The 23,541-nt window shown below is 41.0% G+C and overlaps 1 protein-coding gene across 3 annotated transcripts in view; it reads left to right on the top strand.

The window, feature by feature from the left end:
• Nucleotides 1-22,701, top strand: part of ttc13 (tetratricopeptide repeat domain 13) — a 106,433-nt gene extending 83,732 nt beyond the window's left edge. The window contains exons 16-23 of one of the 3 annotated variants that reach the window (XM_059986496.1): nucleotides 1,688-1,771; nucleotides 5,057-5,141; nucleotides 8,770-8,879; nucleotides 10,694-10,829; nucleotides 15,395-15,474; nucleotides 16,339-16,417; nucleotides 20,316-20,395; nucleotides 21,313-22,701. In XM_059986496.1, the coding sequence (XP_059842479.1) occupies nucleotides 1,688-1,771; nucleotides 5,057-5,141; nucleotides 8,770-8,879; nucleotides 10,694-10,829; nucleotides 15,395-15,474; nucleotides 16,339-16,417; nucleotides 20,316-20,395; nucleotides 21,313-21,427 (769 nt within the window). In that variant the 3' untranslated portion in view covers nucleotides 21,428-22,701. The remainder of the gene's footprint in view (nucleotides 1-1,687; nucleotides 1,772-5,056; nucleotides 5,142-8,769; nucleotides 8,880-10,693; nucleotides 10,830-15,394; nucleotides 15,475-16,338; nucleotides 16,418-20,315; nucleotides 20,396-21,312) is intronic. The other 2 variants (XM_059986497.1, XR_009515193.1) reach the window with 2 other exon arrangements.
• The last annotated feature ends 840 nt before the right edge of the window (nucleotides 22,702-23,541 follow it).

Here is a 23,541-nt window from a genome sequence, read left to right on the forward strand (position 1 = left end):
TCTTAGAGAATGTAATGACATTTGCAGTTTTCTAGTCCTCTGGTACTATGCCAGACTCCAATATTTTTTGAAAGATTATTACTAATGTCTCTACAGTCTCTACCGTTAGCTCTTCAGAACCCTAGGGTGCAGTTCATCTGGCTTGGGTGACTTGTGTATCCTGAGGTCTTTCAGCTTGTAGAGCACCTTCTCCTGTGTAATAGTAACTGCACTCACTTCTCTTCTCTCACACCCTTCAACACCTGGCATACTGTTAGTGTCTTCCACAGTGAAGACTGAGGCAGGCTTTCATTCCCATGCCAAATTATTTTAAATCCTCCCCAGCAGCTCTAGCAAACCTACCCACAATGATATTTGTCCCCCTCGGGTTCAAGGTGCAACACATGTTTTTTATGCTTGTCATACCTTTTTCAGAAGAGATCCCAAAGTTCTAGAAATCTGAAACCCTGCACCTTGCACCACTTCCTCAGCCACTCAATCATTTGTATTGTCATCCTAATCCTGTTCTGACTCACTCGTGGTACTGGCAGTAATATAGAGATTACTACTTTGGAGATCCTGCTCTTCAGCCTCCTCCCTAACTCCCTATACTCACTGCACAAAACCTCTTCCACTTTTCTCCATATTTCATTGGTGCCAATGTACACCACCACCTCTGGCCTGCTCACCTTCCCTCTTGAGAATATTTTGCAGTTGCTCTGGGACATCCTTGACCCTAGTACCTGGGAGGTAACACACCGTCCTGTCGTCTGTTTTGTGGCCACAGATTCTCCTGTCCATCCCCCTAACTATGAAGTCTCTTATTACTATTGAACTTCTTGACTTCACCCTTCCCTGCTGAGCCTCCAAGCTGGACACAGTGCCAATGGCCTGTTAGCTGCTGCTGTGCTCTGTGCTCTGTCACCCCCCCCCCGGCGGTATCCAAATGAATATGCTTGTTGCTGAGGGGAATGGCCACAGGGGAACCCTGCTTCCCTTACTTCTGGTGGTCACCCTTCTACTGTCTGAAGCCTGCACTTTAGGTGGAACAACCTCAGTAAAAGTCATCTATGAGGTTATCAGCTTCCCAGATGGTCCTAAGTACATCCAATTCCTTGACCTATTCAAGAGCTGAAGTTGCATGCACTTCCTGTAGATATGGTCATAAGGAGCACCATCAGCTACTCCACAGACCCTCATCTTATGGAAGGAGCATTCCACTGCCATAACTACCATCCTTCCTACACTCATAATACCTTTGGCTTTAATTTCTTAAACTCTGCAGTCAACTAAATGACTCTATAAGACTCTTCACCTTTAGTGTGTGCTGGGTTGCTGAACCCTGACTAATCCAATACTGACCAGTTCCATCAATGGCTGTTTCTGCCTGCACTTCCTTTCTTTTTATTGGCTGAAAGGAGACTCATTCCTTAAGAGCCTTATAGTTTTTAAATGGTTCCCACCCTGCGAGATGTCTCTTTCTCACTTGCTACTTCAAACAGTGACTCACTTTTGATTAGATTTGCTGCTTTTAAATGGTTCCCACCCTGCAAGATGTTGCTCTCTCACTTGCTACTTTAAACAGTGATTTACTCCTGATGAGGTTTTGTTTTTAAATGGCTCCTATTCAAATTACTAAAGCTTATTTGCTTTGAAATTGTCTGGTACAGTCTGTATATCAGCAATAATATTTTTCTTCTTCCTTTAGGGGTCAAATCATTAACATGCGGTACCTGGCATATTTTGACAAAATATTGAATTTCATAAAAGACAGGATACTTGTTTATCACAGGTAATTTGCTTTCTTTTTAATCTTGTTGAGTTAAAACAGCAGTGGCTATTAAACTTCATATAATCCAATTTGATCAAATGGCTCACCCAGGAAATCCAAAGATGTTATGTTCTCCAATTGCAGAACCAGTATTTATTTAAAAAAGAGGAAATAACAGTCTGTATTTTAGCATTTCATGACCATGTGAGCTTGAAAGCACTGATTTAAAGAGCTATGCCTCAACTTTTCTTGCAATGTTTTGTATAATTTGATAAAATGGTTTCAGCAACACCGTTTTCCACTGTATTTCCCATTACTTGGTTATAAATACTTGGAGCAGCATGATAGTGTAGTGGTTAGTGTAACACTTTCCATTGCCAGCGACTTGGGTTCAATTCTTGGTGCTGTCTGTAGGTAGTTTGTACATTCTCCCCATGACTGTGTTGTTTCCTCCAGTTGCTCTGGTTTCCTCCCACATTCCATAGAGTTTAGTAGCTTGATTGGTTACATGGGGGAAATTGTGTGGCATGGGCTGACAACAGACAATAATGCATTCGGCCCTTCAAGCCAGCATCACCATTCAATGTGATCATGGCTGCTCATCCACAATCAGTACCCTGTTCCTTCCTTCTCCCCATATTCCTTGACTTCGCTGTCTTTAAGAGTTCTATCTAACTCTTTCTTGAACGCATCCAGAGAATTGGCCTCCACTGCCTTCTGAGGCAGAGCATTCCATAGATCCACAACTCTCTGGGTGAAAAAGTTTTTCCTCAACTCCATTCTAAATGGCCTATCCCTTATTCTTAATCTGTGGTCTCTGGTTCTGGATTCCCCCAGCATCAGGAACATGTTTCCTGCCTCTAATGTGTCCAATCCCTTAATAATCTTATATGTTTCAATCAGATCCCCTCTCATCCTTCTAAACTCCAGTGTATACAAGCCCAGTCGCTCCAATCTTTCAACATATGACAGTCACGCCATTCTGGGAATTAACCTCGTGAACCTACGCTGCACTCCCTCAATAGCAAGAATGTCCTTCCTCAAATTTGGAGACCAAAACTGAACACAATATTCCAGGTGTGGTCTCACAGGGCCCTGTAGAACTGCAGATGGATCTCTTTGCTCCTGTACTCAACTCCCCTTGTTATGAAGGCCAACATGCCATTAGCTTTCTTCACTGCCTGCTGTACCTGCATGCTTACTTTCAGTGACTGATGAACAAGGACACCTAGATCTCGTTGTACTTCCCCTTTTCCTAACTTAACTTGACACCATTCAGATAGTAATCTGCCTTCCTGTTCTTGCCACAAAAGTGGCTAACCTCACATTTATCCACATTCAGCTGCATCTGCCGTGCATCTGCCCACTCACCCAAGTCACCCTGCATTCTCCTAACATCCTCCTCATATTTCACACTGCCACCCAGCTTTGTGTCATCTGCAAATTTGCTAATGTTACTTTTAATCCCTTCATCTAAATCATTAGTGTATTATTAATACATTAATGTATATTATAAATAGCTTCTGACTGGTTGGGCCAGGAGGGCCTGTTTCCGTGCTGTATCTCCGAATGAAATAAATAATGAGTTGCAAATGTTGAATTTTTTTGGGTTGAAACAGTGAATATGCTGCTTGTGTCACAACATGTTTTGAAGTATATTGGTCTGCTTTGTATGTGGTAGTTATAAGTTTGAAACCATTGTCCCAGCTATCTCATATATCCTCTTATCCAAGATTTGTAACCAAAGAAGACAGCTTATTTCGCAGGGCTGCCCAGCTTTATGAGAGGAGTGTTGCTGGACTATTCTGTTAAGAGATGCATCACATTTCCTTACTCAGTATGCCCATTAATGGTTGGAGGAGCAACACCTCATATTCTGTTTGGCTAGCCTCCAACCTGATGGCATGAAAATCGACTTCTCAAGTTCCCCTCCACCCCCCGCTCTCTCTTTTCCCAGTCCCCATTCCAGTCTTACCTCTTCTCTTTTCACCTTCCTATCACCTCCCTCTGTTGCCCCTCCTCCTTCCCTTCCACCTCTTCTATCAGATTCCTCCTTTACCTTTTCCACTCTCATCTCACTTCATCCCCTGCCTCCCCGCACACCTACCTTCCCCTTCACATATCACCTTTTAGTTTGTACAGCTCCTCTTCTACCCACCACCTTCCCCTTCCTTTCCAGTCTTGACCCAAAATGTCACTCTTTATTCCTCTCAATAGATGGTGCCTGGCTTGATTTAGTTCAGCATTATGTATGTGTTACTGTGGATTTCCAGTTTCTGTAAAATCCATGTGTTAATGGATATTTTTTCCAGCTCTGATCATTATGATGGGTAGCAGGTTGTTTTTAATTTACTATTCTGAATCATTTGCTACAGTTTTTGCATTAGACACGTCCCAAACCATCAGTCTGAGTTAGCGTTCCTTGGGGTGTTTGGCTTGGCTTAAAATGTTTTTGTTATCAGCCAGATAATTTTACATTCATGGATCTGATGATCTGGCTAACCATGAAAAATGTTTCTTGGGATCACACCATGGTCCATGTTACTATCCTGTGGAAGAACTTACTCTGGAAATTTTTTTTTAACACAGCCACACAAATTCTCACTGCTCTGCACATTCTGATCTAAAGTATAATACATGATCTAATTTTTGATGGTAGGTTGAAATGTGCAGATAGATGTGAATGCAGCAATTTAAGATTGAAGATTCTGATGTATTTATCACATGTGGATTGAAACATCCAGTGAAATGCATTGTTTGTGTTAATGACCAAAGTTGTGCTGAGGGTAGTCTGCAAGTGTCACCACACATTCTGGCACCAACATAGCATGCCCACACTGCTTAGCAGAAAAACATGAACACAACAGACAGAACACAGCAAACAACAAGAGCAAAGAAAGCCCTCTCTCTCATCCATCCACATACACAGTCCTCTAAAGCCAAGATAGGCTGTCTTCAGTTTCCAGCAGATTTGTACTGTCAGGCATTGGGCTTTACAACCAGGTCTACTATGACCTTTTTAAGTGGAGGAACAGGATTATGTCACTGAGTGGTCTCAGCCTGTACCTCAACTGAGTATCAGGTTCTGTTTCACCCCCCCCCCCCAATGTAATTTTTCTCTCTCTCACCCTGTGGCTGCCAGAGTGTGAAAGGAGGCCATGTTTATACTCACATATGGCATCTCTCTGCTTTTCAGTTCCATATGTTAATATTCTTGTGCATGTAGAAGTGAACTGAAGAATTAGAACGGTTACAATAGAGGTATCATTTTGAAAATAAGATTAACTTTTTCCTTCTCTTCTCCAGTGCAAACAATCCCAAGGGACTTTCGGACGTGAGAGATGCCCTGGAGAAAGTGAAAAAAGTGGAAGACCTCCTTCCAATCATGAAAGTAACTTTGCTAAAGAAAATGATTTTGCTTTAAAAATAGCTTGTGCTTGACTAGAAACGTGTAATTAAAATTTGCAATTATTGAACTAGGAATCTAAACTTGCATTAAGATATGTGAGTCTATCCATATTGTTCCTGGGTGTCTATGGCTTATTTCAGTGTGGATTCCATGAGACATTGCTTGATGAATACAGAAGGAGGCTATTCAGTCTATTGTCTCTGTACTGTCCCCAACCTGAACCCATTTTCCAGCACCAGATCCATAGCCTCACACAGAGGATAGGCACAGGAGTATCTGCAGATAGGCAGGGGTTCCTAATCAGGGTCCTCAGACCCTTTGGTTAATGGTAGGGGCATAAAAAGGTTGGAAACTGGCAGGACATTATTAAGTACTAGTGGTGGGGTATATGGAAGATAGTGGGTCGTGTTATTGATCAGCCTTACTGCTTGGGGAAAATAACCTTTTGAGTCTGATGGTCCTGCCGTGGATGCTATATAGCCTCCTCTCCGTTAAGGGTAGGACAAACAGTCCATGAGCATACCATCCAGTGGTGCAGCTTGTTAGGATGCTCTCTACTGCATCTGTAGAATAACGTGTAAAGATGTATATACCTACCTCTCTTCAGTCTCCTCAGAAAGTAGAGGCTTTGCTGAGCTTTTCTGATTATGTACGATGATTGATGGGACCATGAGAGCTTATGCGAGCTTGAAACTGTTTGGAGTTTCCACTGATGTAAAGAGGGGTAGGAGTGGTGTGAGTTTTCCTGAAGCTGATAACCATCTCCTTTGACCTACTTGCCTGGCACCTCTCTGTAGGCTGACTCATTATTGTTGGTGATGAGCCCCCCACCGCTGTTGTGTGACTTCTTCCTGAAAGTTCAGTGGGGGCAGTAAATAACTTTAAAGCAGAGGTAGATAGATTTTTGATAAAGAGGTAAAAATTGTGCAGAGACATTCAAGTTTCAGATTTATTTATTACGTGTATATTAAAAATGTGTTATTTTTGTTAACAACCAACACACCCAAGGATCTGCTGGGGATGTGTCACCATACATTCTGGTGCCAACGTAGCAAGCCCACCATGCTCAGTAGACCAACACAGAACACAGCAGTAGCAAAACAACCGCAGTTTCTCCCTCCCTCCTCAGGACAGGCCATCTTCAGCATCCAGTGGATTTAGACTCTCAGACAGCCAAATCTACCATGACTGTGTTAAGTGGAGTAACAGGCTTAAGTAACCAAATAATTTCACTCTTCTCTTTAACTGAATGTCAGATTCTCCAAGTATTATTTATTATATCATTTAAATATTATTTATTATTATTAAGCCCCAAAGAAGGATCTCGGCTCAAAATGTTGGCTGTTTATTCATTTAGAACATAGAACAGTACAGGCCCTTCGGCCCACAATGGTGTGCCAACCCTTAAACCCTGCCTCCCATATAACTCTCCACCTTAAATTCCTCAATATACCTGTCTCTTAAATTTCACTATTGTATCTGCCTCTACCACTGACTCAGGCAGTGCATTCCATGCACCAACCACTCTCTGAGTAAAAATCCTTCCTCTAATATCCCCCTTGAACTTTACACCCCTTACCTTAAAGCCATGTCCTCTTATATTGAGCAATGGTGCCCTGGGGAAGAGGCGCTGGCTGTCCACCCTATCTATTCCTCTTAATATTTTGTATACCTCCATCATGTCTCCTCTCATCCTCCTTCTCTCCAAAGAGTAAAGCCTAGCTCCCTTAATCTCTGATCATAAAGCATACTCTCTAAATCAGGCAGTATCCTGGTAAATCTCCTCTGTACCCCTTTCCAATGCTTCCACATCCTTCCTATAGTGAGGTGACCTGAACGGGACACAGTACTCCAAGTGTGGCCTAACCAGAGTTTTATAGAGCTGCATCATTGCCCCGTGACTCTTAAACTCTATCCCCTGATTTATGAAAGCTAACACTCCATAAGCTTTCTTAACTACCTTATCTACCTGTGAGGCAACTTTCAGGGATCTATGGACATGTACCCCCCGAATCCCTCTGCTCCTCCACACTCCCAAGTATTCTGCCATTTACATTGTACTCTGCCTTGGAGTTTGTCCTTCCAAAGTGTACCACCTCACACTTCTCCGGGTTGAACTCCATCTGCCACTTCTCAGCCCACTTCTGCATCCTATGAATGTCTCTCTGCAATCTTTGATAATCCTCAACACTATCCACAACACCACCAACCTTTGTGTCATCTGCAAACTTGCCAACCCACCCTTCTACCCCCAAATCCAGGTCGTTAATAAAAATCATGAACAGTAGCGGTCCCAGAACTGATCCTTGTAGGACATCACTAGTCACAACCCTCTAATCCGAATGTACTCCTTCCACCACGACCCTCTGCTTTCTACAGGCAAGCCAATTCTGAATCCACCTGGCCAAAATTCCCTGGATAACATGCCTTCTGACTTTCTTAATTAAGCCTACTGTGTGGTACCTTGTCAAATGCCTTACTAAAATCCATGTAGGGCACATCCACTGCAATACCCTCATCTATATGCCTGGTCACCTCCTCAAAGAACTCTATCAGGCTTGTTAGACACGATCTTCCCTTCACAAAGCCATGCTGACTGTCCCTGATCAGACCATGATTCTCTTAATGCTCATAGATCCTATCTCTAAGGATCTTTTCCAACAGCTTGTAAGGCTCACTGGTCTATAATTACCGGATTATCCCTACTACCTTTTTAGAACAAGGGGACAACGTTCGGCTCCCTCCAATTCTCCGGTACCATTCCTGTGGACAACGAGGATATAAGATCCTAGCCAGAGGCTCAGCAATCTCTTCCCTCGCCTCGTGGAGCAACCTGGGGAATATTCCATCAGGCCCCAGGGACTTATCCATTCTAATGTATCTTAACAACTCCAACACCTCTTTTGCCTTATATCAACATGCTTCAGAACATCAACCTCACTCATATTGTCCTCACCGTCGTCAAGTTCCCTCTCATTGGTGAATACTTAAGAGAAGTATTCATTGAGGACCTTGCTAACTTCCACTGCCTCCAGGCACATCTTCCCACCTTTATCTCTAATCGGTCCTATCTTCACTCCTGTCAACCTTCTGTTCTTCACATAATTGAAGAATGCCTTGGGGTTTTCCTTTACCCTACTCACCCTTCTCATGCCCCCTTCTTGCTCTCCTCAGCCCCTCCTTAAGCTCCTTTCTTGCTACCCTATATTCCTCAATAGACTCATCTGATCCTTGCTTCCTAAACCTCACGTATGCTGCCTTCTTCCATCTGACAAGATTATCCACCTCACTTGTCACCCATGGTTTATTCACCCTACCATTCTTTATCTTCCTCACCAGGACAAATTTATTCCTAACATCCTGCAAGAGATCCCTAAACATCAACCACATGTCCATAGTACATCTCCCTGCAAAAACATAATCCCAATTCACGCCCACAAGCCCCTTGATTAAGGGGGGAAATACCCTTCCTATTGATGCAATTGAGCCCCTCAATTAAGTCTCACCTGTTCCAAAGGAAAGTGTTTCCACTTCTATAATGTTACTGAGTCTGGGTATGACGTTGAATTTGTCAATTGGTAATCTGTCTGTTTGTTCTTTCTTTTGGAAGCAGTTCAACAGCAAAACCAGAGATGGCTTCACTGTAAACACAAAGGTGCCCAGTTTAAAATATCAAGGGAAGGAGTACGATGGTTTTACCATCACTATAACTGGTGACAGGTAGGTTGATCATTACAAAGTATACTTAGTAGCCACTTTATTAGGCAGACTGGTACACCCACTCGTTAATGCACACATCTGATCAGTCAATCATGTAGCAGCAACTCATTGAGTAAAAACATGCAGACATGAGCAAGTTGTTCAGACCAAACATTAGAATAGGGAAGAAATGTGATCTAGATGACTTTGACCATGGAGTGACTGGTGCCTTACGGGGGTGGTTTGAGTACTATATTTCAAAATCTGCTGATCTGGAATTTCAAATTTTATTATCAAAGTACATAGATGTCTCCATATACAATCCTGAGGTTAATTTATGATATTTTCACATACAACAGTCTTTAGAGTTTACAGAGAATGGTGTGAAAAAACAAAAAAAAATCCAGTGAGCAGCAGTTGTATTGGCAATAATGCCTTGTTAATGAGAGATGTCAGAGGAGAGTGCCAGACTGTTTCAAACTGACAGGAAGGCGATAGTAACTCAAATAACCATGAATTACAACAGTAGTGTGCAGAAGAGCATCCCTGAAGGTACAGCACATCGAATCTTGAAATGGAAAGACCCCTCTGTCTAATAACCTAGCCACTAAGAGTATGTAATTATCAAAGTGTGCATATATCACCCATTTATTTTCTTATGGACATTCACAGAAGAACAAAGAAATACAGTAGAATCAGTGAAAAAACTACACACAATGACTGACAAACAACCAATGTGCAAAAGAAGATAAGCTGTGTAAATGCAAAAAACCCAAATAAATTGATTAAGTAATATTGAGTACGTGAGTTGCAGAGTCCTAGTAAATGTGTCCATAGGTTGGGGATTCAGTTCAATTTTGAGGTGAGTGAAATCATCCACACTGTTTCTGGAACTAATTTGAAAAGGTTCTTTAACACAAGTAAACTAGTACTTTGGGTGAGCTTTGTATTTTCATTCAACTTTTAATTATCCTTGAATAAGGAAGGCTTGCCTTTCAAAGCAAGAAACAAAAACTGGTAAGAGCTAATAAATTGGAAAAAATGTATAGCAGGCCCTGTAGTCTTAATTTATTGGTTATTGGAATGGATCATAGAAACCCAGAGTAGCATCCTCAAAATGCTGGAGGAACTCAGCAGGTAAGGCAACATCTATTAGAGGGGAATAAACAGTCAATGTTTCAGGCCAAGACCCTTCGTCAGGACTGGAAAGGAAGGAGGCAGAAAGCAGAATAAGAAGAGAGAGAGGGGCGGAGCATTAGCTGGCAGGTGATAGGTCAGACCAGGTGAAGTGGAAGGTCGATGAATGGGGAAGGGTGTTGAAATAAGTATCTCGAGGGGAGTGGCAGAAGAGGTAAAACAGCTGACGAAGGTGGAATCTAATAGGAGAGGACAGTGGATCATGGAAGGAGGAAGGGAAGCAGTCAGCTGAGGAGAAGAGAAGGTAATTGATGTTTGTGCCATCTGGTTGGAGGCTACGCTGGACAAGTATTACCATTGCTTCCTGTTGTTAGATACCATTGTGATGAGAGTTTGGCTATTTTAAGCTAGTTCCTCAGGGATGTGACCTCCTCTCACAACCCCTCACTGATTAGTGTGGTCACTTCAGTGTATGCAGAAATTTGTTGTGCAGATGTGTGTGTAAATTATTGGGACTAAGCATTATTGTTATTGTTGAAGTAGAGTATACCCCAAAATAGGCATATGGGTGCAAAGAGCAGTAAATCTTATCACCATGTTATAAGCAAGCTTGTTCTTTAAATGAATTACAACCTGAATTTATGAAGAAGAGGTGAAATAATTTGGGTAATCCTTTCCTTTTATTTTGTATCTTTCAGAGTGGGAAATATGCTGTTTTCGGTGGAAACTCAGACAACCGAGGAGAGGACACAGCAATATCATGATGAAATAGAAGCACTATATAAAGACCTCAGCAGCAAAGGAAAGGCGTTGATACTTTCCACTGAGCTTGGTGTAAGACTGTTTTCCCTAAAATCACAACTTTTGTAGCTGTTGATATGCACTTGGTGCCACTTCATTGGGTACACTTGTATGCCTTGTTAATGTAAATATCTAATCAGTCCATTATGTGGCTGCGACTCAGTACATAAAAGCATGCAGACATGGTCAAGAGGCCAAACATCAGAATAGGGAAGTGACTTAGATCATGGAATGACTTGGTGCTAGACAGGGTGGTTTGACTGTCTCAGGAACTGTTGATTTCCTGGGATTCTCACACACAACAGTCTCTAGTCTAGACTTTACAGAGCATGTTGTGAAAAACAAAAACATCCAGTGAGCAGCAGTTCTGTGGATGAAAGCGCCTTGTTAATGAGAGAGGTCAAAAGAAAACAGCCAAACTGATTCAAGCTGACAGGAGAGCAACAGTAACTCAAATAACCATGCTTTATGATAGTGATGTGCAGAAGAGCATCTCTGAATGCACAGCACTTTAAACTTAGTGGATGGGCAGCAGAAAAACACACCAGGTAGCACTTCTGTGACTAATAAAGTGGCCATTAAGTGTATTATCTGAACTATCAGTTACAGTCCATTGGGAATGGTTGGTTATGCATTCAGTCATGAATACAGATTTCTTTTTTACTCAATGATTTATTTAAGTTAACTGAAATAATGTAGATTTCCCTAAGCAATCTTCTTAGTGGGGTGAAGTAAAGGCCAGTGAGCCTGACATCAGTAGTGGGAATGTTGTTGGAAAGGGACTGGATGATAGTCAGCATGGCTTTGTGCATGCTAGGTCACGTCTAACAAGCCAAAAAGAGTTGTAATGCTCTGGTTCACATGGTTCATATTGTTTCTCTGCTTTTCTGTGTAAGCTGCTTGTTTGGGTTACCATTGAAGATAATTGTGTGCAATTCTCCAATTCGGATGGCTAGATTTAGGGGAGGTTACTCTGGTGAGGGACACCAAAATTGGGTTTGGGGCTTTTGTGAGGGTAGAAGAGAGAAGACGCTGGAGAGAAGAGGTCGTAAGATTTGATCCAGAGCAGGGCTGTGATCCAACGAAGCCCGGGGAGATTGAAGGAGGTTCGGTGAAGGGGAAACAATGAGCTCCAACTTGTGCACATTGGACTGTTTCATTAAAAAAGGCCCTTTTATTTTTTTGCTTTTTCTTTACTAACCCTTCAGTCAAATTAAGAATTATAAAGCTAAATCTTTGAATTGTATGCGGTGTACTGTCTGTTATTTTGCGGTACTTATTTGTAACAGGGTAACAAATCATGCAGCATCCACCCAAATGGGGGGTTTGGGGGACTTGCACTTTAATTTCCCGCATTTGGTGGGGCCGGAGATTGTCATTCCCTAGACTTATGCAGCCAACGGAACCGGAGTGTTTCAGAGTTTTTTGAGTAAGTTACCAGGAAAGTGGATGAAGGCAAGGCATGGATATTGTCTACACGGACTTTACTAACGCATTTGACAAGTTCCCGCATGAGACATTGGTCAAGAAGGTTCAGTCATTCGCCGTTCAAGATGAGGTATAAATTGGATTAGATGGCTGCCTCTCTGGGGGCCTGTGACTCGTGAAGTGCCACAGTTATTGGTGCTGGGTCCAATGTTTTTTATTCTATATCTATTTGAGAAGTATGATAATGTAGTTAACTGGATCAGCAAATTTGTAGATGACACTAAGATTTAGGATGTAGTGGACACTGAGGAAGACTATCATGCCTTACACTAGGATCTGGACCAGCTGGAAAAATGGGTTTAAAAATGGCAGATGAAATTTAATGCGAAAAAGTGTGAGATGTTATACACTTTGGGAGGACCAACCAGGGTAAATCTTGCATAGTGAACAGTAGGGCACTGAGGAGTTCTGTAGAGCAAAGAGATAAGGGAATACAGGTCCCTAGTTCATTGCAAGTGGCATCCAGGGTAGTAAAGAAAGCTTTAGGCCTATTGGCCTTCATAAATCAAAGTATTCAGTACAATAGGATGTTACTTTAAAGTTGTGCAAGATGTTGGTGAGGCCAGTTTGGAGTATTATGTGCAGTTCTGGTCACCTGCCTACAGGAAAGATATCAATAAGATCAAATGAGTACAGAGAAAATTCACAAGGATGTTGCCGGGACAAGAGGACCAGAGTTATAAGTAAAGATTAAATAGATTAGAACTTTGGAATGTAGAAGATTGGGGGGGAGGGGTTTAATGGAGGTATACAAGATTGAGGACTAAAGAGAGGATAAATGCAATGCTTTTTCCACTGTTGGGTGGGACTGCATCTAGAGGTCATAGGTTAAGGGTGAAAGGTGAAAAATTAAAACATGAGGGGAAACTTGTTCACTCAAAGAGTCATGAGAGTATGGAATGAGCTGTCAGCGCAAGTGACACTTGCAAGCTCGATTTCAACGTTTAAGGGAAGTTTGGATAGGTACATGGGTGGTAGAGTGTTGTCCCATGCAGGTCAATGGAAGTACACAATCTAAATGGTTCAGCATGGACTAGATGGGCTGGGGGGCCTCTTTGCCCTGTACTTTTCTATGACTGAGTAATTGCAGTGATGTATCACCAACTGTACTTATCTCATTATCACTGAGAAATGGAGTTCCAGATGGCAGAGTGACCACTTAATTAATTGATGTGAGCACTTTCCCACATATGATTGGTTGTATGGAAATTTAGTTACATGATGTTGATGTACCATATTAGCCTAGTTAGGTTTTATCTGTGGGCTTCAGAGTTGAAAAATCCGATTATCTCACAGGTTCAGCCCTCCAGATCCTGTTTTCTTAAGAAATAAATTTAAGATGAAATTCCATTAAGTTGGGGTAAAGAGCAAAAGAGTTTATTAACTGTAGCTAAAATTATCACGTTTGTGGTCATCTGCTGAAGCAACAATGAAATCTCACTGAACATCCACTGGCAGTGAGTGGCAATAAAAGGATCCTTTCCTGATTAACTGGCAGTGACTAGTGGTGTTCCACAGAGGTCAGTGTTGAGATCGCTTCCTTTGTGCTGTTCATCAGTGATTTAGATGATGAATTAGATGGTTTTGTTGCCAAGTTTGCAGATGATAGGAGGGGCAGGTAGTGTTGATGCAGCAGGACTTAGACAGGTTAGGAGAATGGGCAAGAGAGTGGCAAATGAAATACAATATTGGAAAATACATGATCATGCACTTCGGTAGAAGAAATAAATGTGCAAAATATTTTCTAAACGGAGAAAACCCAAAATTCCGAGATGCAAAGGGACTTGGCAGTAGGCATTCATTTCAAGAGGTCTAGAATACAAGAGCAGAGACTTTATAAGGCACTGGTGAGGCCTCACCTTGAGTATTGTGAACAGTTTCGGGCTCCTCATCTAAGAAAAGATGTACTGGCATGGCAGAGGAGGTACACAAGGGTGATTGCAGGAATGAAAGGTTGTCATACCAGGAACGTGTGCCGTGATATATGATGTAGACGATCATGGTCTTTCTGTGACTATGATTATTCTTGGCAAATTTGCCTTCGGAAGTGGTTTGCCATTGTCTTCTTCTAGGCAGTGTCTTTATGAGACAGATGACCACAGCCATTATCGATACTCTTCAACGATTGTCTGCCTGGCGTCAATGGTCACATAACAAAGACTTGTGATATGCACCAACTACTCATACAGCCACCCTCCATCTGCTCACGTAATCGTGATCAGGTGGGGGGGGGGGGGCAAAAACAGGTACTGCACCTTGCCCAAGGGTGACCTGCAGGCTAGCAGAGGGAAGGAACACCTTACATATCTCCACTCCACCATCCCATTATCTTGTTAGCTGTTCAGATTCTCTCAAGTGATTCAAAATGATTTTGCTCTCCTTCATTAATCACCATTCAACACAAAAATCACTCAAGTTCTTACTGCTCTGTGAACTCTTTTCTAATGTAGACTAGAATCTACATTTTCAAGTGGCTGCAGCAGGTTGCTTCTCTAACACTCCTAAACACCAAAGAAACATTCCCATACTTTAAAACTTTTGTTCAATAAAATACTGATTATGATCTACAATTGAACAGCAAACAAAATGCAACAACGTGATTTCCAAATAATGAAATTTGTAAGTAGTTTACCATAAGACATAGGAGCAGAACTAGGCCATTTGGCCCATCGAGTCTGCTCCACCATTTAAACATGGCTGATTCCTTTTTATCCCCCTCCTCAGCCCCACACCTCAGCCTTTTCTGTGTAACCTTTGATGCTGTGGCCAATCAAAAATCTATTAATCTCTGCCTTAAATACACCTGGCCTCTACAACTGCCTGTGGTAACAGATTCCACAAATTCACCACCCTTTGGCTAAAGAAATTTCTCTGTATCTCTGTTTTAAACAGACACTCCTCTATCCTGAGGTTGTGCCCTCTTGTCCTAGCCTCTCATCATGAGGAAAAAAGGTTTCAATGTGATTCCTCCCTCTTCCTTCTAAATTCTAGCGAGTATAGACCCAGAGCCATGATGCTTCTTGCAAAAACTCTTGCCTACTCTGTCTTTAATTGTTTAAAGTGGTGCAGTTTTAAAGAATATGGCTAATTTTATTTTTGACTTTTGACAGGAAGCTGATGCAGTGTGCAACCTTATCCTTTCTTTGGTGTATTACTTCTACAATCTAATGCCTCTTTCAAGAGGATCCAGGTTAGTGGAGTACAAATCTACAGTTTCCAGAGTTTTGTTATAAAACTAGTAGGTTCCTTTTTTTTTCCAGACATCCTTAAGTTGATTTTGTTCATAAGTTGATATTGCAACAATTTCTTCTCAATATTGTAATCGATAGCATCAAAAGCACACAAGACAGGTATGAAAGAACAATTACTGAAAGTGCATTGGGAGTGTGTTTTTATTTCATTTTGAGTTGTGACCCTTCATCTGGACTAGAAAGATGGAGGGAAGATAGCCAGTATAAAAAGATGGAGATGGGGTGGCACGAGGGCTGGCACATGATGGGTAGATCGAGGTGAAACTGGGATGATGGGCAGATGAGGAAGGGAAGAGTATGAACAGTGCCAGAAACTGGGAAGTATTAGATGGAAGTAACAAGGGGCTGACAATGATGAATCTGATGGGATTCAAACTAGATGCAGTCTGGGTGATCACTTCCCCAAGGACCACAGTTACCATCCTGATCTCCTGATTACTGGCCATATTTTCTGCTCGAATCCCACATCAACATGTTTGTTCCCTACCTCCTCCACTGCCATGTTGAGGCTAATGATAGATTAGAGGAGTATCCCTTGAATTGCCCCCTGGAGAGTCTTTGCATGCTCCCCCTTCCTCTCCTATCAGATGTCAGACAGGGAGGGGTCACACCTGCTACAATGTAGTCAGATGGTAAATTTTCTGCACAAGTTGTACATTGCAGAGGAAGATTGTAAAGGAACAACCTGAGACCCATCAGGAAAAGAATCTGACACTCTGAATAGAAGCCAGTAGAGTTGTGTTTTTGCTCTGACGTGTGTTGGATTCTGCTGTGTTCTAATGGCACTATGTTTGGTTTTCTAGTGTAGTGGCATATTCAGTAATTATGGGAGCACTAATGGCTAGTGGGAAGGAGATCACAGGGAAAATCCCCAAAGGAAAGGTAAGCTCAGTCTGCAATGATTTATCAATTCTGGGTTAGAAGAACTTGTGGATTTATCCATAACACAGGCCATGTTATTAGATACAGGAGGTGCCTGATAAATGGCCACTGATTGTATGTGGCCCTCTCATCCACCACAGGGTTCGAAGTGTTGTGCGTTCAGAGGTGCTCATGGTTATCTGAGTTACTGTTGCCTTCCTGATAGCTTGAACCAATCTGGCCATTCTCCTTTGACTTCTGTCATTAACAAGCCATTTTTGTCTACAAAGCTATACCACGCACTAGATGTTCTTTTGTTTTTCACGCTGTTCTCTGTAAATCCTAGAGACTGTTGTGCATGAAAATCCCAGGAGATCAGCAATTTCTGAGATACTCAAACCACCTAGTCTGGCACCAACAACCATTCCATGGTCAAACACACTTGGATCATATTTTCTTCCCCATTCTGACGTTTGGTCTGAACAGCAGCTGAACCTTTTGACCATGTCAGCATGCTTTTATGCATTGAGGTGCTGCTACTGATTGGCTGATCATATATTTGAGTTAATGAGTAGATGTACAAGTGTGCGTAATAAGGTGGCCACTGAGTGTAAACTAGGTATATTAATCTTCGTGTTAATAGTTTAGCGACCAATGTCTCTGAAAATGGATCAATAGCGATGGACAACTTAGGCCTTGGTTTCATTACCTGCTGTTGAAGTGCACCCTACGTATTTTCACCTGTAATTAAAGGTGTATATGAGATAAAATTACTCATTTCCATCAAAGAAATTTTGCAAGTTCTCACCTGTCTCACTGAATCATGAGGCTTTATCTTGATCCTTTAAGCCATTGATGGAGCTGTACTATCAGCTTTGATTTCATCCTTTTACACTCCTTTGAAATGTCCCTGCTAATTTTCCTACATTAAGTAGGGTGCCATGGTAGTGTAGTGGTCAGTAGAATGCTATTACAACTGGGATGTTGGAGTTCAAAGTTCAATTCTGCCATCATCTGTAAGGAGTTTGTATGTCCCCCTCGTAAATGAGTGGATTTCCTCTGGGTTCTCTACAGTTTCCTCCCATGGTCCAAAGATTAATGGTTAGTGGATTAATTGGACATTGTAACTTGTCCTGTGATTAGGCTAGGGCACTGTTGTCCAACTGATGTCCCTAAAGCACCTTCATACTTTCCGATGCCCCCCGAAGCACCTTCATACTTTCCAATGCCCCCGTAAAGCACCTTCATACTTTCCAATGCCCCCCTAAAGCACCTTCGTATTTGCCATTGCCCCTGTTTAGACACAATGTACTTTCCAGTACCCCTATAATGTAAAAATGTCTACCATATGCAAACATGAGAAAAATTATCCTGCTTTAAATTTTTATTTGTACCTGTGCACTGTACAGCAGCATAGTTATCAATGTGATCCTTGAGCTTGACGATTTTTTAGCAAGAGTTGAGTGTCTAGATGAAATTGTGACAGCAAAAGCCATAAATCCCCATGTGTAACAATGTCCAAGCACTTTCTGTGTTTTTTTTTTAAATGAGTGTGTGGTTCACTGCATTGAAGCCTCGTAGGAGGGTGAAAATGCAATGAAGAGCAGTTTGGCTCTTCTCCAAAAACTAAGAAAATTTGTTTGATGATGTAGCCACATACCACAAAAGCTGACATTTTTGAAAACCATTTTGCTGCTGCGTCATTCTGAATTTCAGTGACTTCTACTTGAAAGCTCTCTTCCTATACTTCCACCTTGCAAAGAAATGGATTAATTACCCAGTTCAGAATTTCCAGGTTGTTCAAATCCTTGATTCGATTCTGAAAACCCTTCTTCAGTGACTGCAGGTGTAAGCAGTACCCTTGCAAATCACCGTCTGTGAAAAAGAGATGTTCCTCATGCAGGGAAATTGAGAACCACCTTGTTACAATGTTGTGCTTGTGTATTTCCAATTTTCCAATAAGCTTTTTGCCTGGATTAAACTGAAATTCTCACCCTGCAGTTTCATATTTAGAGTCTTAATTTTGTCATACAGATCGGCTAGGTATGCCACATCTCTACGTAGTTCAATTTTGCTTCCCAGACTCTTGCCAACTTTGAGCAAAAATTCAACCACAGTGTCAAAAAGATCAAAGAAACATTTTAAGCAACAGCTTTTTGACAGCCAACTCATCTCAGTGTGAAGAAGCAAGCAACCATTCAAATTCTTCGTTATCTTGGCATAACTGCCAAAATATATTTAATGGACGAGCTTTAATTTTGTTGATGGCAAATAATGCAAAAGTTATATTCTTGAAAAAAGCCGCTGGTTGAGGTTTTTGGCTGCGAGATATTGATGATATATTACACAATGGATTGCAAACAGACTTGGAATATCTTTTTTCATAAATGCCATTAAACCATCATGGCAACCTGTCATATATTGTGCTCCATCTGTTGCACAAGAAATCATGTTCCTAATGAGAATACTTTAATCCATAATATACATTTTGAGCTCATTGTAGATTGATTCTCCATTGATACTTGTTTTTAACTTTTTACAAAAGAGAATCTCTTAACAAACATTTCCATTTTTTGATAAATTGTACATATGCCATTAGCAATGTCTTGCACAGTAGACTCATCTAATTGTATACCAAATTCTGTATTTTTGTAGCTTTATACACAATTGATACTCAATGTCTTCATTAATTTTGTCAGCTACAGAGTTATTACTGAGAGGATTTGATTGTAAAACACTGGTATACATTTTGAGAATAGTGGTGAGCACTTCTGATACAGCAAGTATTACTAATGTTTCACCAATTGTATGAGATTTTCCTCTCTTTGCGGTCATCTTGGAAACGTTATAAGGAGCAATGAGACTACATTCAAGGTCATTTTTAGCCTTCTTGGCAAATGACTCGAGTGTTCAACACTTTTCAAATGCTTCTTTCATCTTCTGGAACTGAGTAATACCATAGTAGCCTTTTCAGGTTGTCTTTTAAACAAGTGTTCCTGCAATCTTTATGGATTCATGGCTTCATTATTACAAATTAGTACATTAGTACAGTATTACAAATAAGATACATGTGCTGTTGCTGATCTGACAAGAACGGAATAAAACCATACTCCAGGTATGTAACATTGTATTGATGCATTCTCTAGTTTCTGTTTCTTAGCAGGATTAGAATTCAAGGCTTCATCATGATCTGATTTATCCATCATTAATGGGTCTAAATTAATATTAAAAATTAACACAAGCTAGGAATTGAAAATTATAAACGTCTGTCAGATGTTGATGATGGCACTGAGTTGACATGGTTGCTCAGGTCCAGTGTCTCAAGTTAGGGTGTCACTTGCTACTACGCCCCCCTCCCCCCCCCCCCCCCCCCCGATGACTTCTATTTCCCTGAATGCCCCCTTAGGACACATAACCACCCCCCAATGAATGGGTTGCTGGCTGTGTGGCTCCAAGGGCTGGAAAGGTATAAGTTAATTAGTTAATGGTACTTTATAAAAAATATAAGTTCATTATGGGGTGGGGAGAGACCTGTTAAAACATGTCGTGGTTCGGTCTAACTGTCAGAGCACTTTTATGCTGGCAAGTTTACCTCATGTTGGCTTGCTACCACTGTAGAATTTTTCTGGTTTAAGTCAGTACATCCATTAATAGAGCTTTATCTCCAGATATGGTTACTGACTGATTGAAGTGTTCTGTTGCATACAAGGGCTAAGAACTGCACTTTCTCAAGCTGCAGTGCTGCAACTAGTAGGCCATACAGCAAGCGTGATTGTGTTTAGCATTGTTAGTACATGAAGTAGCTCTTTCATGTTAGGGCAACTAGGCATTAGTTAAAGTTTTGACTTTTACTTAATCCAGTCCTTGTTGTCAGGTTTCTTTCTGGATTAGTGACTCATCATGGTTTTATTCTTTTCAGTTAGTGGATTTTGAAGCCATGACAACACCAAGCCCAGAGGCATTCAGTAAAATAGGAAAAAGCTGGATGAACTTGAAAAGGTGAGGAATTTGGACTCTTCAGTTTAATGGAACTGTCTCCCATCAAAGAGAATTATTGGCTTGTAGAATCCTCAACCATACATTCTGCTAATTTATACTGACTCTCACTATGTAATTCTGTACAACGTGGAAACCTATAATTATTTAAAAGACAGCTGGCGGTTTGTGACACCAGACTGATTCTGTCTGATCTAAAATCCAATTGAAGGTGTAATCATTAGGAAGCCTCATTTGCGTGATACTTTGAGAACTCTGTATCACACTGTCAACTCAAAATTGGCGCATAATTCAAATACAATTCACATTTCAGGAAAGATTACAGAGATTAATTGTATTTGGTGCATGTACATCGAAACATCAAACCATCCAGTGAAACGTGTTGTTTAAGTCAAATCCAATCAGTAAGTATGGTGCTAGAGACTGCAACATAGCTCCGGCACCAACATATCATGCCCTCAACTCATTAACCCTAACTGCATCATTGAAGTGTTGGAGGAAACCCACTGGGAGAAGCTACCTTAAGATGTGATTCTGCAGATGCTGAAAATCCAGAGTAATAAACACAGGATGCTGGACGAATTGAGCAGGTCAGACAGCCTTGATGGAATGTCAGTGTTTCAGGCTGAGACCCTTCATCAGGACTGGAAATGAAGGTGGAAGAAGTCAGAATAAGAAAATTTGGGGAGGGGATGGAGTACAAGCTAGAAGATGACAGCTGGTCAAGTGAGGGGAAAGAAGATGGGTGGGGAAAGGGTGGATAAAGTGAGAAGCTGGGAAGTGGGTGAATCTTCACAGGCTCATTCAGAAGGCTGATACATGGTTTACTGTGTTGTTTTAGTTTCTGATTTTAAACACAATGAATGCTAATGCAATAGATAGTCTGATATTATTGCTTATGTCATCCTTTTTCTCTTTAGCTTGCCAGCATCGTACTCCAGTCTTCCATCTGTCTTGGATACTTTTCCAACAAAAAGAACAATGATTGAAGCACTTAACACAGACTCATCTTCCCATTGTACCAAGAACTCATAGGAATGTCTGAAGACAGAACAAAGTGCAAGCTTAGCTTCACATTAAGTTATTTTTGTAATTAAAAAAAGATGTAAGCAAATGAGGTCCATTTTGATTTTTTTGGGTACTTTTTGATACTGCTTAATTTAATACTTGGAAGAAAAAGACTTAAGCCTCCAAACTTCATTTTACAAAAGAATGGCTGTTGATCATTCCTTATTTGGATATACTAAAGTGCAGTACTTAAAGAACGGGTTGATAATATATAAAGAGACTACTACCTGGCTAAATGAAATGCAAGCAATTTTCTTGGTGAACAAATTAGTTTCCAATCAGGCCCTTACAATCACAAACTGCATCATGTATAGCACCACCAGAATTATCTCTTCCTACACTTTTGCTTACTTAATAAACATTCCCTAAAACAACCGTAGATTTCAGAAGCTGCTGCATTTTAGTGGATGGGATAATGGTTTTGGTTTGTTGCATTTTGGTGGTTTGGCTTTAGCAGCCATCATAATTTGTAGGAACATTGTGAAGGTGCTGGATCTGTGACTGAAATTATTTTTGATTTATCTTCTTTAGGGGCTTCTAGGTTAAGCAGCTTAGCAAATAAATGAGGGTGCAATTTGCATTAAAAGTGTATGCAAAGCAATCATGGCTATGGGACTGCATGGCTAAGATAGGACAATCTCCAGTAATTTATAATTTGTGACCCCCAAAATAAATTTTTTTAATCCCTTACCTGGCTGTGGGCTACACAGATGTGTTAGCTTTGTATGAACGGGAACTGGAAACTGGGACATGTTTACTAAGGAAAGTGCAATCTGTTTCCTGCTAAGCAACAAATTTTGCAAGTTCTGAGCCTGTATCAACATGTATTTTCCTTTAAGGAGAAAAGATTTTATCTGAATGCCTGGTTGGTTGACATTTGATTTTGTTGCCTGAACAACTGTTTTTTTTAAAAAATGGTTTTTGTTGTGAGTTATTTGCTTCAATAAAGGGGATCTATACCTACCACATAAAACAAAGTTTGCTGTACGTCCATCTTCCATGGCAATCCTTCCATTTTTGGTGCTTTTCTCAATGCCACTGTGATTCAGTTTTAAATTTGCACTATATTTTCTGTTTTTTTTTCCAGAAACCTAATTATAAATACGTTTTTCTTCTACATTTTGGTAGAATTATCAGTGGTATTTTGTATGTTCTTTGTTTCCGTAAAAGTGTATGTTCATGTTATGAAACATTTTGTAAAGGATCAGTTTTGTCTCATTAAAAGATGCTTTCAATCTGGAGTTGCTGTTTATGTAGTTTAAGGTTTAGAACAACATAGGTTGATGGCTAATGAGTTGTTCAAACTAGGTCAGTGCTGATTAAATACCTTCTTCCGGCACCTCATTCCCCTGAGATAAATAGTTGCCAATAATCATGACCATCTTCCTTTGAGAGTAGTGTAATTATCAAGTTATATGACAGCAAGATCTAATGGAGGTTTGTAAGATTACGAGACGCATAAACAGACATTATCATTTTCCTAGGGTTGAAATATCTAATACCAGAGGGCATGCATTTGAGGTAAGAGGGAGTAAGTTCTAAGGAGATGTGAGAACCAAGTTTTTTACAGAGTAGTGGGTGCCTGGAATGTACTACCTGGGGTGGGTGTAAAGGCAGATACATTAAGAGATTTTAAGACTTGTAGATAGGCCCATCAATGTGAGAACACTAGAGGAAAGGGTCATTGTGTAAGCAGAATGGATTCATTTAGTTGACCCTTTAATTACTAATTTAATTGGTTTGGTATAATATTGTGGGCTGAAGGGCCTGTAATTTGTTGTAGATTATCTATAACATTGTACGCTGGAGGGCCTGTTCCTGCGCTCTACTGTTCTATGCAGGAGAGTTTTAAAAAGCGAGCAGATTGAGAGGGGGAAGGTCATTTCTTCGGCAGTTTGAACAGGCCACGACTGTGCAAGCATGTGAAGGTCAGCCTGTGAGACAGCAGGAGAGTTTAAAAAGTGAGATTAACGGAGTGGGAGACAAAGTAGGAAGGCTTCGGCGAGCAGAGGCTGAAGACGAACTTGCTCCCAGTGAGGTAAGGCCGGGTAAGCTCCTTTAATTAATCGAATTAACTTAGA

This window comes from Hypanus sabinus, chromosome 12, assembly GCF_030144855.1.
Source record: "Hypanus sabinus isolate sHypSab1 chromosome 12, sHypSab1.hap1, whole genome shotgun sequence".
Taxonomy (NCBI): domain Eukaryota; kingdom Metazoa; phylum Chordata; class Chondrichthyes; order Myliobatiformes; family Dasyatidae; genus Hypanus; species Hypanus sabinus.